General features: G+C 37.5%; 1 protein-coding gene across 1 annotated transcript; it reads right to left on the minus strand.

The window, feature by feature from the left end:
* Positions 1-1,229: 1,229 nt before the first annotated feature.
* LOC149076103 (sulfotransferase 1E1-like) lies at positions 1,230-14,868 on the minus strand. Its single transcript, XM_089243632.1, has 6 exons — positions 14,367-14,868; positions 13,080-13,282; positions 11,485-11,611; positions 9,998-10,092; positions 4,258-4,441; positions 1,230-1,499 (listed from the first exon to the last, which is right to left on the minus strand). The coding sequence occupies exons 1-6, from the start codon at positions 14,722-14,724 to the stop codon at positions 1,357-1,359; spliced, it is 1,110 nt and encodes a 369-aa protein (XP_089099758.1). The 5' UTR covers positions 14,725-14,868; the 3' UTR covers positions 1,230-1,356.
* Positions 14,869-15,061: the final 193 nt, after the last annotated feature.

A 15,061-nucleotide genomic window follows, 5' to 3' on the forward strand; every position in this document is an offset into this window, starting at 1 on the left:
TTTCAATGCTGCCATAAAAAATCACTATTTCCCTAAGCCTTGGAAGCATGCAATTATTAAAGCAATACATAAATCAGGTTCTGGCCCTATGCTTCCCAATTCGTTCCGACCTATAAGCTTATTTTCGAACAGCAGCAAAATTTTTAAAAGAATTATTGCATCTAGGCTTGAAAATTTCTTAACTATCAATAATATCATACGCCCAGAACACAACATGGCTTTAGACATGAACATTCATGTGTCACGCAACTCATGCATGGTACCGACTATATAACTACTGCATTTAACAATTATGAATTTGTCGCAGCGGCTTTCTTTGACATCAGCAAAGCTTTTGATCAGTGTGATCACCCGACTCTACTTAATAAAATGATCGATTATGGTCTCCCCCCACATTTAATACTTTTTTTTTATAACTATTTAACAGGAAGATCTTTCCAAGTGAGAGTTGGAGATAGACATCTTCGAAGAAAAATATAACAGCTTTAGCCCCAGGGGCAGTGTCCTTGGGCCCCAGCTCTTTCTGATATACATTAATTCATTTCCTACGCCTCAGGTGGGCATTCTCGCCCTTTTTGCAGACGATGCTATGGTGATCTGCAATGCTAGAAAAGCTAGCCAAGCTGTTAACAACCTGCAAGAAACGGTTGACGTTAGCAAATGTTAACCAAGAATCAAAACTCGAAAAGAAAAAAAATTCCTGCTGAACCATTCCCAAATAAGAAAATAAGAAGTAGCCTAATGTTGAAAGAATCTGTTAACAAGCCTGCAGTGAGGAGGTGGGGGGGGGGGCAGAAAATGGAGGCTTTGGTGGCTTCTGCTTGAATTGCTAAGTACATTTTTTATGCGGTAAGAGTGAAATTCCACTTATCGTGTATATTGTACGAAAAGTTTCTGGTTATAATGGCAAATTTTGAAACAGCGGTTTCACAAAAGTGACTCATTGAACGAGTGGAGTCACATAGTATAAGGAGTTTAATAACATTAGAACCTTATTGAGGGCAGTTGAGATTTTCAAAAAGTGACCAGCAAGCGAAGTGATGCATTACTTGGGTATTGCATTAACGAGGTTTGACTGTACATCTATGATTCAAATATACACGAGACCATAGAAGGTACAACAATTTATCTATTGTTTTGCTTTGATTTGAAAACTCCAGATTACATGTGTGTGTGTGTATGTATATATATATAATGTTTACTTTCACTTGAATAGAAGCCAAAGAATCTTTTGTTAAATAATCTAGATATTTATTTACATTGCAATTCACGACATTAAAACTTTCGAATATATTTTATCACACACGCATAAAGGGATTAGATACCTATGGTATGCCAAGTACAGTAATCAGACATTCAAGGTTTATCTGTTCTTTTCTGGTTCTCCGATATTTCATAGATGAAACCCAGACTTGCCACCTCAAGGTGTTTATGGATCCATTGGTCCATTTCTTTGTTCAGGTCATCAGTAAAATAGTTCTTCCAGTCGCCTACAGTACCTGAAATGAATATTTTTTTCTCAATGAATTTATTGCATCGAAACATCCATCAGCAGATATAACCAATAAAAATTGATCTATATTAACAACATTATGTTTTTATGAGAGTTATGGACACTTGAAATATTAAAAACCTTTGTTATACATTAATAATTGATGAAAGAATCAATGAACAAAATTCTAATAAATCAATTTGACCATTTTTGTCGCGCCACAGTGATTTTCTGCACACGAGGGCTAATTAGACTGGGACCTACAATTTAATGCCCATTCCGAACGGCAGGATTGTGTTTTTTTATACTCATCGAGAGGTTGGCGCACTAATCTCTCGATGGGGGAACTCCCTGCGGTAGCAGTTTTTTGCTGCGGTCAAGTCGCCGTTGTTTGTTGTACCCCTGTGCCAGGAACGTTTTCTGACAAGGACGAACCGGGTATCGAACTTGCGACACCTCTAAACATTCTTTGGTACTTTAGGCGAGTATCTTATCGACCGGGCTACTGCGCCCCCAATAAATCAATACCATTGGGAAAAACACATCCCAATAAAAAGTGCCAGAAGTGTTTAGAACTTGTAGGTGCTCGTCTTGATCTTTACGTAGGAAATTTAAATTTCTTAAATCAATTCAGTAGGTGCTCAGACCCATGCCATAAATTACAGTGGGTGCTTTAGCACCCCTGGCTATGACACCACTGATCACAAAATTAGTATTTAAAAAATGTTGTTTCTGTTTCAGGAACACTGGAAACAACGCCGTCTTAAGGCATGGGCCCACCCGGGCACGGCCCGGGGGCCTCAAGAGAAAAGGGACCTCACGAAAATGAGATCTGGTTGAAATTTTCAAGAATTTGCCTGACAGAGCCTCAGAAAAATCACTTGGCCCGGGGGCCCATGATGCTCTTAAGACGGCCCTGACTGGAAACAGCAGATGCTGAAAACAGGAGATCATACAATTTTGAAATTTGAATTTTTAAATAAAAACTTATTCAAATCCTATAAAGTGGAACTACAGTAGACTCTCTGGCCTATCAAATAATCCAGCATTTTTGGAAGGCTTTCTGCGAGTGTGTAATGGGAAAACATGTCACTGCATGTCTCTTCCCATTACACACTCTGCATAGTCTGTCTGCAGAAATTTATAATACATATCTTCATCTACTTTTAAGTAATCTGGTGCGCTTTGGTCTGATGTGTGCCAGATTAGCAAGAGTCTATTGTACCATACAAGATACTAAGGGGCCAGAGAGAAGTTTGACTATATCAGATATAACAGGGGATCTCAAACTTTTTACACCCGTGGTGCTCTTTTCTCTGATCAACACTTATCTGCAACACCCTAGAGCAGTTTAACAAAGAATCTCTTTGAAAAACCTTTGTCGGGGCTGTCAGTCTGTGGCACCCCTGCTAAAGGTTGATGGCACACCAGGGTGCCACAACTTACTGTCTTAGAACCTCTGAGATATAGTATTACAGATGGAATACACAGTAAAACCTCTCTAATCTGGACACTTCCGTCAAAAATTTTTTTTATTCTCAACCAGGCACTTTTATGGTTTTGTTTATTTTATTTTTTTCAGTACCACTTTTTTCTTGAGGTATTGTTGGTTGGTATTGGTTCATTGCAATTTTCAGGCTTCTGGGAAAATTGCCGATTTTAATGTAGAAATGCGGAAATTTGGCGGGGTTTTCTCTGTCATATCAATAATTTTAAAAAATGTATTAAATACTCGATTTTTGAAATATTGAGTTCACTTAGAGATATATGAAGCCCAGGAGATTAAATATGAAGTAATTAGCTGGGCCTACTTTTGAGTTGGATATCCATGTAATAACATTGATTTAAACATTTTATTCATATCTTCTGAGGCATGAAAATTAATGCCCATATATTGCCTTTTAATATCCAACTGCATAAATTCATATAGTTTAGGATATTTTAAAATTAATTATGGGCCTGTAAAAAGTACGGGTAAAAAGTCTATATATATAGACTGTGGTGGTCGAGGGGTTATAGTGACGGACTCGCGATGCGAGGATCCGGGTTCGAACACCACAGTGGTGGTCGGCTGAAGTTGGTTTTCTGTGGTTCCCAATTTCAAGGCGCAAATGCGAGCCGATCTCCCCGTTAAAAAGTCTCGCCACAGAGAGCAACAGTCCTACAACGAAAAATCATTCAATCATAACACTTCACACATAGTTTGAAAAACTGGTGGCAGATGGCAGCACTACACATAACAAGCATTACAGAGAAACAAAAAAAACTTCACGTCAGGTTTCACTACACGTACACGCACATTCCCGCATGTACCGATTCGTTGGGGGTTCCGCGGGGGGGGGGGGGGGGTTGTGGGCGGGGTGCATGTGTGGTGTAGCAGTAGTAGGTAGGGTAAAAAAGGGTTCGGGGATCCATGATGTTCTTAAGTCAGCCACCTCGTTGGGCAGTTTGCCTGTTGTGGCGTTGTATTTGTATTGTATTGTATACATATATATTTTTTTTGTTTTGTTTTATTAGTTTGCTTTCAAAGAAAAATATGAATCAAAGTGCTCAAATAGGCGTACTACAAATATGAAAACTTGAGAAATAAACAAAACTTAATCCATAATCAACCAGGTCCAGATTAGAGAGGTGGTACTGTATTAACTTTATGTGAAGTGTGTGTGCCATGACCAAAAAGCGTTATACAGGCGATCATAGTTATAGAGATTATTGTTACATAGGAGTTTCACTGTATATTTTATCACACATGATACTTGTAATACCTTTTCTAAAAAACTTCGCCTCATTCTTATTCCTCATTCCCAGATCATCCCAATATGAATAATTCACTGTAGGGTTTGAGGCCATGTTTGAAAAATTGCAATGGATGGCAATCCTGTCAATTTCTTCATCTGTCAGGTTTTTGCCCAAAAAATCTGAAATTTTTCGGATGCTTCTTCGAATATCCTAAAAAACAAATCATCATTAAGTATACAAAGAAAAAAAATGAGAGAAAAAATAAGGGTCGTAAGACATTCTCAAAACATAATGGGAACAGTTTAAAGCTATAATTATCATAAAAAAATGGTGACAGAACGGATAAGAACACACTTTGAATTTATTTGGTTACTCATGTAAAAGTTCTAAAATATTCATAAACTGTGCATTTTCGTTTGTTAAAAAATGGTTGTTGCGCCAGAGTAAGGCCCTCCTCACACGGGGAAACTAAAGTTCGGCAACTGATAAGAGAAACCGTCTCCCGAAGACCAGTACGTATATCGCTCTAGACGCCCTCACATGAGGAAATTAGCGTCTTGGCGACGAAATATCGAACGCGACTCGGTCACTTGGCGACTGACATGCTAGTCGCCGCCAACTTTCGTTGAAGAAACTAGAGAAACTGCCTTTGGCATTCCTTCATATTTTCGTCATGCGAGTTTGGACTCATATTGAAAAACAATCCAGAGTATATATATAATAAATTATCAGTTGAAAGGATATAATGGAAATTTCTTCAGAATTTCAGTTCACAGGTAAATACACGATTTCTTTATTTAAATTGATATTATTGTGAAATTATAATGAAATCAGGGGCGTCGGTCGGAATTGTTTCAAAACTGTGGGTGCTCGTCATCAGTTTTATATCGGAAAGTTTAATTTCTTAATCAATTCTGGGGTGCTCGGATCCATGCCACAAATTACCGTGGGTGCTTGAGCTTGCACCCCTGGCTCTGACGCCACTGAATGAAATGGTAAACCAGGACTGTCATTTCAACTTTTTTCGGGGGGGGGGGGGGCAAAGAACATATACTCACTGTATGTACGTATATATACTATTTATAGTGTATTTTTGAAAGCCGGGGGACAATAGCCCCCTGATCCCTGATCGCCTAGATGACGGGTCCGTGGTAAACACATGGGCAAACCCAGACACTCCCCCACGGGGGCGATTTCAAAAGAAGATGGAGCATCACAAAAATTATATCTGGTAAAAAATTTCAGGAATAACCAAATGAATTTGCCAAGTAGGATCTCAGAAAAAACAAATCTCCCATGGCTGGAAGCCCCCATGTTGCTCTTAAGACGGCCCTGGATAAGAACCTGCAGAAAATTTCAAAATACTGTCTACTTTTACATGAACCTAAACAAGCACATGTTCCATAGGGATGGTCCCTGATTTTCCTCCTTGCTTGGAATGTCTGTAATCTAGGTCACGTACGCGCACATCTGTGTGTGGGAGTATTCAGGGATAATCATTCCCTGAAACATAAACAACAATTCATGTGTTGTTTGTCTCTAGTTTTGCCTATAGTTTATTTCTTGCCTCTGGGAACCAGTTTTCGTCGTTTCATCTCATGAAACTACTTCAAATTCTGCGTGACAATATTTTAACTAATAAACAATAAAAATATATTAAATCCAACATATATATAGGTACTGAAAGGCACATTTATAGAGGGAAAAACAGACGATTTTTTTTCCAAATGAAATGAAATTATACTAAAAAATTATCTAATTTTTACCATTTTATTGTCATTTCAAAATGATATCAATTTAAATAATGAAATTTTGTATTTACCTGTGAGCTGAAATTCTGTGTAGCAAGTTCACGTATAATAGAAATTATTTTTCTTATTTATTTGTTTCGATTTTTCCTAACCCGGTTAACAAGATAGTACCGGAAGATAAGAAGGAAAACTAATAGACTGTGCTGTTTTTACTCAGTTTCCCGAGCTTTGAATATTTTTTTAGTAGCGCCGTGTGAAGGAGAACGGGCAACTCGACTCGTTCTAGTCAACTCAACTCTCAAGTTGAAGCAACTCGAGCTCGATTTTAGTTTCCCCGTGTGAGGAGGGCCTAACAGCTGTTTTGGATGGTATGGTGCTTGGGCATTCTTACTCCAGGTCAAACAACATCAGATGATGAACAAACATTTTAGAATATTCAAGGTTCATATATGAAAAAGCTTATGTTTTCACACATGAATAAATAAATTTGTGAAGTAAAAAAAAGAATCCAGAGATAAGCGAGCTATGTGAGGTCAGGCATTATGTTGGAAAATGGCATTAGGATGGAGGGTGATGCTAACGGCCACAGGATGTCTCCAATATATCATTGAGTTGTTAAAGTTGTATGCAGGATGACTTAGTAGTGACCTGTTGCCATAACCCATAGCACCACACACCAGGGTTGTGTGCCACTGCAAAATAATGACTGATTGGAATCACTAGATCCAGCACCTTTACACACAAATGTGATGGTCATCTGATCCAAGATTGAAGCAGAATTTGTCATTGAACATTATGTGATGTCAGTCTGCTGGCAACCATGATGATCGGCAACAACAACAACACTAATCGAGACAACTCTACAATTTTTAGGACATTAGAAGGAGCAGTAAAAATAATTCCATCTCCACCAAGAGCCGTGAGATGGCAGAAAATACCATGGGGTGGTATGGAAGAGACTACTGTTAAACCACACAATGCACATCATCCATATTCTTCTGCGGAACGTCTAACGAATTAGTACATGCTGGAATGTGTTGGAATTGTGAACCTAACGAGAAGTTGGTTTCTGTGTAATGCTTGTTACGTGTAGTGCTACCATCAATTTTTCTATGAGTGAAGTGTAATGCCTGAATAATTGTAGGTTTGTTCCTCTCTGTCGCGAGACATTTAAACAGGCAGATCAGTTTGCATTTGTGCCTCGAAGTTGGGATGCAGCACATTGGATGATGACCAATGATGCTGTCTATTGCACAATCATCTGATCTTACTATGTGTTTGCACACCTTGACTTTCTAAAGCCTTTATTAATTGCAGCAATCACTGTTGTCAACTTTATTGTGCAGCAGTATTCATACATAATAGGTGGCAGCCTATTTGTTCAGTATGATCAACCACCTTCCTGCCTTCTGATTATGTGACCCTGTTTTGAAGTCATCCAACTAACAATAAGGTCCTTGACAATGTGGTAGCTGCAACATTGTTGTGTATCCAGGGAATAGCAATGTTGAAAGTGAAAAAAGATCAACCATCTGCAACATCAAGCTTATATTACTGGAGGAAGGAAGGAGCTGCCACAATGGATAAGTTCAAATACAAGGATATCATGTGATGTGTTTAATATCAAGAAATTTCGAAATTTCCCCATTGAAATGTAAAGTTCAATCTCCAAAGATGGCAATTAATTGTCTTCTTAAGATTAAAAAATGATAGAGAACTCTTAAAAGATAAAAAGGTAAAGATAAAACTATCCCTTCAAATAATTCTGGAATTATGTCTTTTTCATTAATTCTGAAATAATAATTGCGAAAAAAATCTTGGAATAAACAAACAGTTCCCTCCTTCTTCATTTCTCTTTGAACTCCTACGGATGTCAAGAAAACAAGAATTGCACTGATAGTATACACATCATGTGATCTTCCAATGAATAATGTTTAGGACAGCATTCTCAATACACCTGAGGTGACGTCATTCTCCTGCTAGTAGTTTATGCTCTATGATTCACAATTATTACCTGTTTAATGCAATTCAAATTGCTCAGTAGAAATTGAAGTTTGAATAACAGAAGTTAACATTTGTTGGCCGTGAAAACTTAACCCTTGGCTTCGCATACTAGGTATAAAAAAAATTGAGTGCAAAATTTGAAGAAGATTGGCTTACTTTTTAGGGGTGTTTTTTTAGAAAAAGAGTGTACAGTAATACCCCAACTTCTGCTACTCAGAGTTACATGATTTTCTGTGGAAAATGCACATTTTTGAAATTTAATCATAATCATGGGATTATTATTGAAATATTAGAGATTACTAAGTGATAATTAAGTTAAGAAATGTTTTATTCTATCAAAACATGATATGTGCAGAAAATACACTAGCTTTTGAGAGGCTACAGTATATAAAGATGAAAACTTTGCCGAAATTTAAGAAATGGAATTTCTAGGCTAGTTAAATATCTCTTATTTTTATAAAGGTCACAATTTTGTACCTGAAATTCAACCCCAGTTTGAAATATATATTTTTTAATGTGATCGTCTTTGATGACAATGCAAATTGTCTGTAACTTTCGAGTAATTTCAACTCATGGTTGAAAGTTGATTTTCTGCCTCCAAATACAAATAATTTTTTTTGATGGGCAGAGGTGTTATTGGAACATTTAAAGTGTTTGACCCATGAGTTTTATTTGTACAGATTTTTTGGGAATAGTCTTTTTTACTGGACTTGAATTGCAGTCACAATACAAGTTGGATTTTATGAAGCCGTAGAAAGTACCATAATATTACAGTCGTAGTTATAAAACAAAAAGATGCTCTTCCAAAAATGTGGTCCCGGTTAACTAATATTTTTTGTATTCCTATGGAAAAGGTATCCCGACTTATGCAAATTCACCTTATACAGTTGTCATCGCCCCACTTATTAAAAAAAATTTGGGGTATATAAATTTTATCACACAAACCAACAGAAAACTTGAAAGATATAGGGTATTAGACCTAACTAAATTAAAAACAGTTTGGGTATAAATATTGTCTGAGGCTTTCATGGCCGGCGTTAAATGACTTGCAAACGGTTTCCGGGTTATTAGGCCATGGTCTGGGAGATTTCCTTCCTGACGTTTCGCCCACATCTGTGGCAGGCATCATCTGAGGTTATTTGGACGTAAGTCTCAGCGGCAAGCGAGAAAGGCTTCGTGCATCTACTGTCATTGACTTGTTCTCTATATGCACTTCTGAGACTTGATCGGCCGCAGAAGAACCGCATTGGTTGGCTTGTGTGCTGATTGGCTGCAAGTGGTGTCTGGCGACGATTGACTGTCGAGGTAATTTTCTCTCTGGCATTCATCGGAAGCACATCTCGACTCTCTACGCTGCTGAAGTGCCGGGACCTAAGTGGGATGCACCGTCATTGTCTCCTCCTTTCGATTTATGTTGTGGTGCTTGAATATTTTGATGGCTTCTCTATGAAGACGAGTATGGTAGTGCACCTCGGATGATATTACCTCGGTCTTTTCAAATTTAATTTACTGGCCACAAAATGAAATTTGAAAAGACCGAGGTAATATGTTACATCACTAATCCATACTGTTTATATATATAGAGAGTCGAGATGTGCTTCCGATGAATGCCAAAGAGAAAATGACCTCGACAGCCAATCGCTGCCAGACACCACTTGCAGCCAATCAGCGCACAATACATCCACACAAGCCAACCAATGCGGTTCTTCTGCGGCCGATCAAGTCTCAGAAGTGCACATAGAGAACAAGTTAATGACAGTAGATGTACGAAGCCTTTCTCGCTTGTCGCAGAGACTTACGTCCGAATAACCTCAGATGATGCCTGCCATAGATGGGGGGGGGGGGGGGAAACGTCAGGAAGAAAATCTCCTAGACCATGGCATAATAACCCGGAAACCGTTTGCAAGTCAGTTTGGGTATATATAATTATTTTAAAAAATTATGCAAAAAAATAAATAAAAAGGATACAAAAATGAATAATAATAAAATGAATGAATAAATAAAATCATACCTTATGAAAGTCTTCATAAAACAATATCAAGATATTAGGCTCATTTCTAATCGTCCATACTTCAGAGTAATGCTTCCACAAAGGACCATATGGAACTACATGGAATAAGATGGTCATGAAATTCATGAATTTAAAGGAAATATAATGAAACCTTCATAAGCCGTCACTCATGCTATTAAAAAAATTATGAAGTCTTAAACAGAGTGACGACTTAAGCAGTGTTTGTGAAAATTATAGACATTGAAAGCAATGCAATATTTATTAAAATATAAATTAATGCTACAATATTAACAAAATTTATAGATTACAAAAGAAAAAAAAAAGAAATTTTTACCTTTTTTGAGCTTTTGGTATTTAACTTATTATGGTAAAATACACTGGTACACTTAGAATTTGTTACAAATTTCCAGGTTTTAGAATGAAAATAGACTAATTTCCCTGCCATTTTTAGTAAAATTTCCCGCCCCCTCTGACAATTCCAGGTTTGTCCTGACCCATACAGACTCTGACAAGGGGAAAAAATAACAACTTCAAATCTGTTCCACACAAAAACAATGTCAGAACTGCATTGATATTTCAAAAAAAGTATAAAATGACATTCAATTTTCAATGAAACACTAACATGAAATGACAAAAGAAATAACACGACACACAATATACTTGAAGATGCATCTACATCTGCATGCTATGTACTGCCCTTAAGTGGTTTGCTGAACATTCCCATCAATTTTTACTGATGTCAGAAAACAATTTATTCTCAGACAAACAACATACACTAGAAAAATGTCAAACTTGAGTGGATCAAATCACAGTCGGCACATCAAAAGACTTGCATACTGCCTCTTATCTTGTAAAGTGGAAGGATGTGGTGATGCACTTGCAATCGGTTTGCGCATGGGTGCAAAAAAAAGATTTAAAAAAAGAGAAGAGAAACGTGTGAAATCCAAACATATTTACCCCAAGAGTATCGATAGGGAGATGAGGACCAAACAATTCTCTTGAGTATAAGGTGAGACATAATTTTACAATTTATACAAGTAGAACATCATACACTTGTATTTGAAGTAATACTGTAGCACAAATTACAGTTAAATTAAGCGTGTAGTGTAAATTAAGTGCTACTAGTCGATCAGCATTAACACAGAAACTAATGTACAGTAGACTATCGATCTAGGCTGTGTGCTAGTCCGGTCTGTCTAGTAATCTGGTGTTTTAAGGTGGGTTCTCTTCGAGCATAGAAGAGAAAACCACGTCACTACATGTGTGTGTGTGCAGAAGTTTATATTTAAATGAGATTTTTCAATTAACTTCCAGTAATCCACACACTCTAATCAGATATGTGCCAGATTAACCAGAGTCTGCAGCATTACCATCTCACATCTAATGTATGAAGTCTGATTCTGAGATTCTACATGAAATAATATAAGAGAGCCTGAAAAACTCTACTTTGTATTTGGAAATGTATAGCAATATTCAAACGTATATACCTTTATCTCCAATCATTTCTTTGGCAAAGTCGCAGAAGCTCCCAGAATAATTACTCATTTTCAACATGCGCACAAAATGGTAGTATGATACAGTAACATCCTTGGGATTTCTCATCATATAAAATATCTTGAAAATACAAAAATTATTACATTATGAAACGAAAAATTTTGACAGTTCTTTTTGGAATAAAAATTATTTTTAAAGATCAGAATGTAAACATGGAAGTAAAATGCATAGTATTTCTCAATAAAATTAATACACTGAATATTTTGAAGGATCGAATACAACCCGCTTCACATCTCAGAGAGAAGAAGTACGATTCCGATTTAAAAAATGCTCAACAAGCATTTGAAAATTACCCTGTACCAGTTTTGAGAGTGAAAATACAACGTGCAACAAAATGAAAAAAACAGTGCTAAATGTAGGTTTTCACGTTTTTTGCATTTAGAGCCGTTTTTTCCCAAAAATTTCCTCGGTACGAGGAATTGTTGGTACGATAATTGGTAATGAAAAACCCCCCAGCAAACCCTCTTATAAGGAAGCATTTTGACGGTCAAAGCTCTCCTGGACTCAAACATGGCAATGCTACATACCATTGATGCAACAAATTTGCTATAAATTGTACCAATTGGCCAGCAACTGTTGTGTCTATAGATGACCAAAACCAATTTGGAATTCAATTATCTGCATACTTTCTTTCAAACCGAGCAAAACTCAGGTCTATCACCATCTATGGGTGATTTACTACCTAGTGAGTTGTGCCGGATGTGTAACTGTGTGTGTACCTAAGAGTCTGAGTGCATCTGTAGTGTTGTGTTTGATTTTTCAGTGCTGCCATCTATATTTCAGAAAGGAAGTGAGTGATGTGGTATGATTGAATTACATTTGTACTGTTTGTAGGTCTGTTGCTCTCTATGGCAAGACATTTTTAAAGGGGGAGATTGGTTCGCATTCGCGCCTTGAAGTTGGGACAACAGAAAAACCAATCATTTGGTGTTGGTGCAGAGAACTTTCTATCAGAGTCTGATGAAAAAACAAAATTTTTGGAATTTAAATTCCACATACAAAATAACACAGAAAGCAGGTGTCTTAGCAGAAAATAAAAAAAAGAATTATTCATTTTTCTCGGAAAAAAATGTGTGGCTCACAACAATTTCGGTTGGTACTTAAATTTTTTCCCCCTTTTTCTCCTGTTTTGTATAGCCCAACACAGGCCCGTCATTTAGGGAAAATACTTAGGCTTACTAAAAAATATAGGCTTTTGAAAATACACTACAAATGGCATATATATATGTGTACCTTTAATACATGCTCTTAGCCCCCCCCCCCCCCCCCGGAAAAAGTGTTGAAATGACGGCCCTGGCCCAACAATACATGTTCCAGACCCTGTCACAAAACCGAGCTGGAAAAGACCTTGGCAACAGGATAGGTTTGCTAGTAAAGTTTTGACATTAATTGTAAAATATATAATATTATTTTATTCATTGCTAGAATTCAATTTTCATGCACATCAAAAATGAATTCCGATATAGTCCATGTTTTGTGTTTCCAGCACTTCTGCATTTTTTTTAATTTCAAAAAAGTAATACCGTACCTTTGGTTTTTTTTCATGTATATCTTTAGGAAGCAAGGAATATGGAAGGTGGGTCTTGATAAACCGCTGTCCGATCATCTTCTCAATCGAAGCCACTCCAGGATAGAAGAATTCTAAATAAGGAAACCGGTTCTCTAGATTCTCAGAAGAAATCTCTGCATCATTCATGACGCAGTAGACTATTTCCTGGAGCCAAGTAGTCCCTGTGGAATTGAAATGAAAGAGTATGGTTATTCATCAAATGCTATGCCAAGTTTGTTATATGTTGACTATGTCAGCATTCTTTAACCGTTGTGCACATGTGAACCAGTGAGAATAGTGTTTACAATTTCACAGATTCGAAGAAATATGGTAAATAATTGCAAATTTGCTGATGGCTAAAACCAGGGGAATCTTACCCTATGGGTCGCATGACACAACCTAAACTTGATTCGCAGGGCTTCTGAGATGGGTCATGCAAATCTACTTATGGCCAGGGACTTGTGAACAAAACTTGATTTGTAAGGGGCTTTGGAAATGGGTCGCACAAATCTACTCACAGCCAGAAACTCTTGAGCTATGGGTCACAACCAAAACTTGATTTGTAGGGGGCTTCCAAAATGGGTAGTACAAACACCACCTACAGCCAAGGATTATTGAGCTCATAAACTACACATGCACCTCATCCATATTCTCCTATGAAATCTTTAACAAATTTATATGTTTTGGAGAGTTCACGTCGCTAACTCAACATTGTTTTTGTGTAATGTTTGTTATAGTGCTGCCATCTACTTTTTGAATGGTGAGTGAAATATAATGATTGAATATTTGTACTGTTGTAGACCCATTTATCTCTATGAGAAACTTTATAATGGGGAGATCAGCTCACATTCACGAGGATTCTTGACCTATGGGTCTCGAGCCAAACTTTATTTGCAGAGACTGTCCAGATTGGTCGTACACGTTCACTTACAATCAAGGAGAAAGGTTTTATGTGTTAGTGTAGAGGCGCCATCTGTTGTAGAAATTGGGGAAAGTGACGTTTCTAAGGATGGCTCTTTTACAATGACAATCTAAAGTGAATTTAAAGCAGGCCTGTAGTGTCCCTTCTAAGAAGCCCCTCTTGAAAGGTCAATAGTTATGCAAAATAAACATAAACTTTTGTGGGGCCCATTCGGCTCAGAGTCCATGGGCAGTGGTGCCCCAGCCTAGTTACAGCCCTGATTTAAAATGTGAAAAAAGACAAGAATCGCCCCGGGCCATTGTGGGGACATGTAAATAATAATGTAACAAATGCATTGAATCGACCTGTTTTTGGGAACGACACGACGTAAATGTCATCTTCTCTACATTTAAAGTCTTTCAAATTTTCGAAGCTTTGCAAGACGAACTTGGGAAGCGTATAGTCTCTATACTTGTACATGGCGAAACTCTTGACATAGTTTTCGTTCTTGCTGAGCAGTTGAGATTCTTGAAATGCTTCGGGCGTCTTCCCTCTCCTTTTCTTGCTCCACAAAGCTGCCAGTAAAGTTCCCCCGAAGAGGAGGGTTGTCAGTAGCTTCTTACTCAAATTAAATCGCTTCAAACTGTCGTGGCCGAAAGCATTCGAGCTGAAAAACCTCGCGTTCGAAGCGTCGAGTGTCAAAATCCTCGAAATCGAATGCATTTCGTTAGCTTTTTTTGAGCCAAACGCGGCGTTTTTACCGTGACTTTGTTTATTAACCCATATGACTTTGTAAATAAACAGTTCAAGCTCACGGTGCACGGAGCTACGTGTCTCGAGCGGTAGTAACCAGTGATGGTAACCTCGTTAAACAAAATTTCCCTCGAAAATTTTCCTTTTGACTAAATTTTTCCTACACATTCCGAAAATTGTCCTGCCATCTATCGGTGGTAATACGCAGTCAAGTATTTTACACTGGAGAAGCATTGTTTTGCATCTATATATTTTTTTAAATAAAAATTCTTTTGTTTGAGAACTCTCAAAATTTCCCACAAACGCC

This window comes from Pholcus phalangioides, unplaced genomic scaffold, assembly GCF_987345545.1.
Source record: "Pholcus phalangioides strain wild (caught in Gottingen) unplaced genomic scaffold, Ppha-v1.0 ptg000015l_1, whole genome shotgun sequence".
Lineage (NCBI taxonomy): Eukaryota > Metazoa > Arthropoda > Arachnida > Araneae > Pholcidae > Pholcus > Pholcus phalangioides.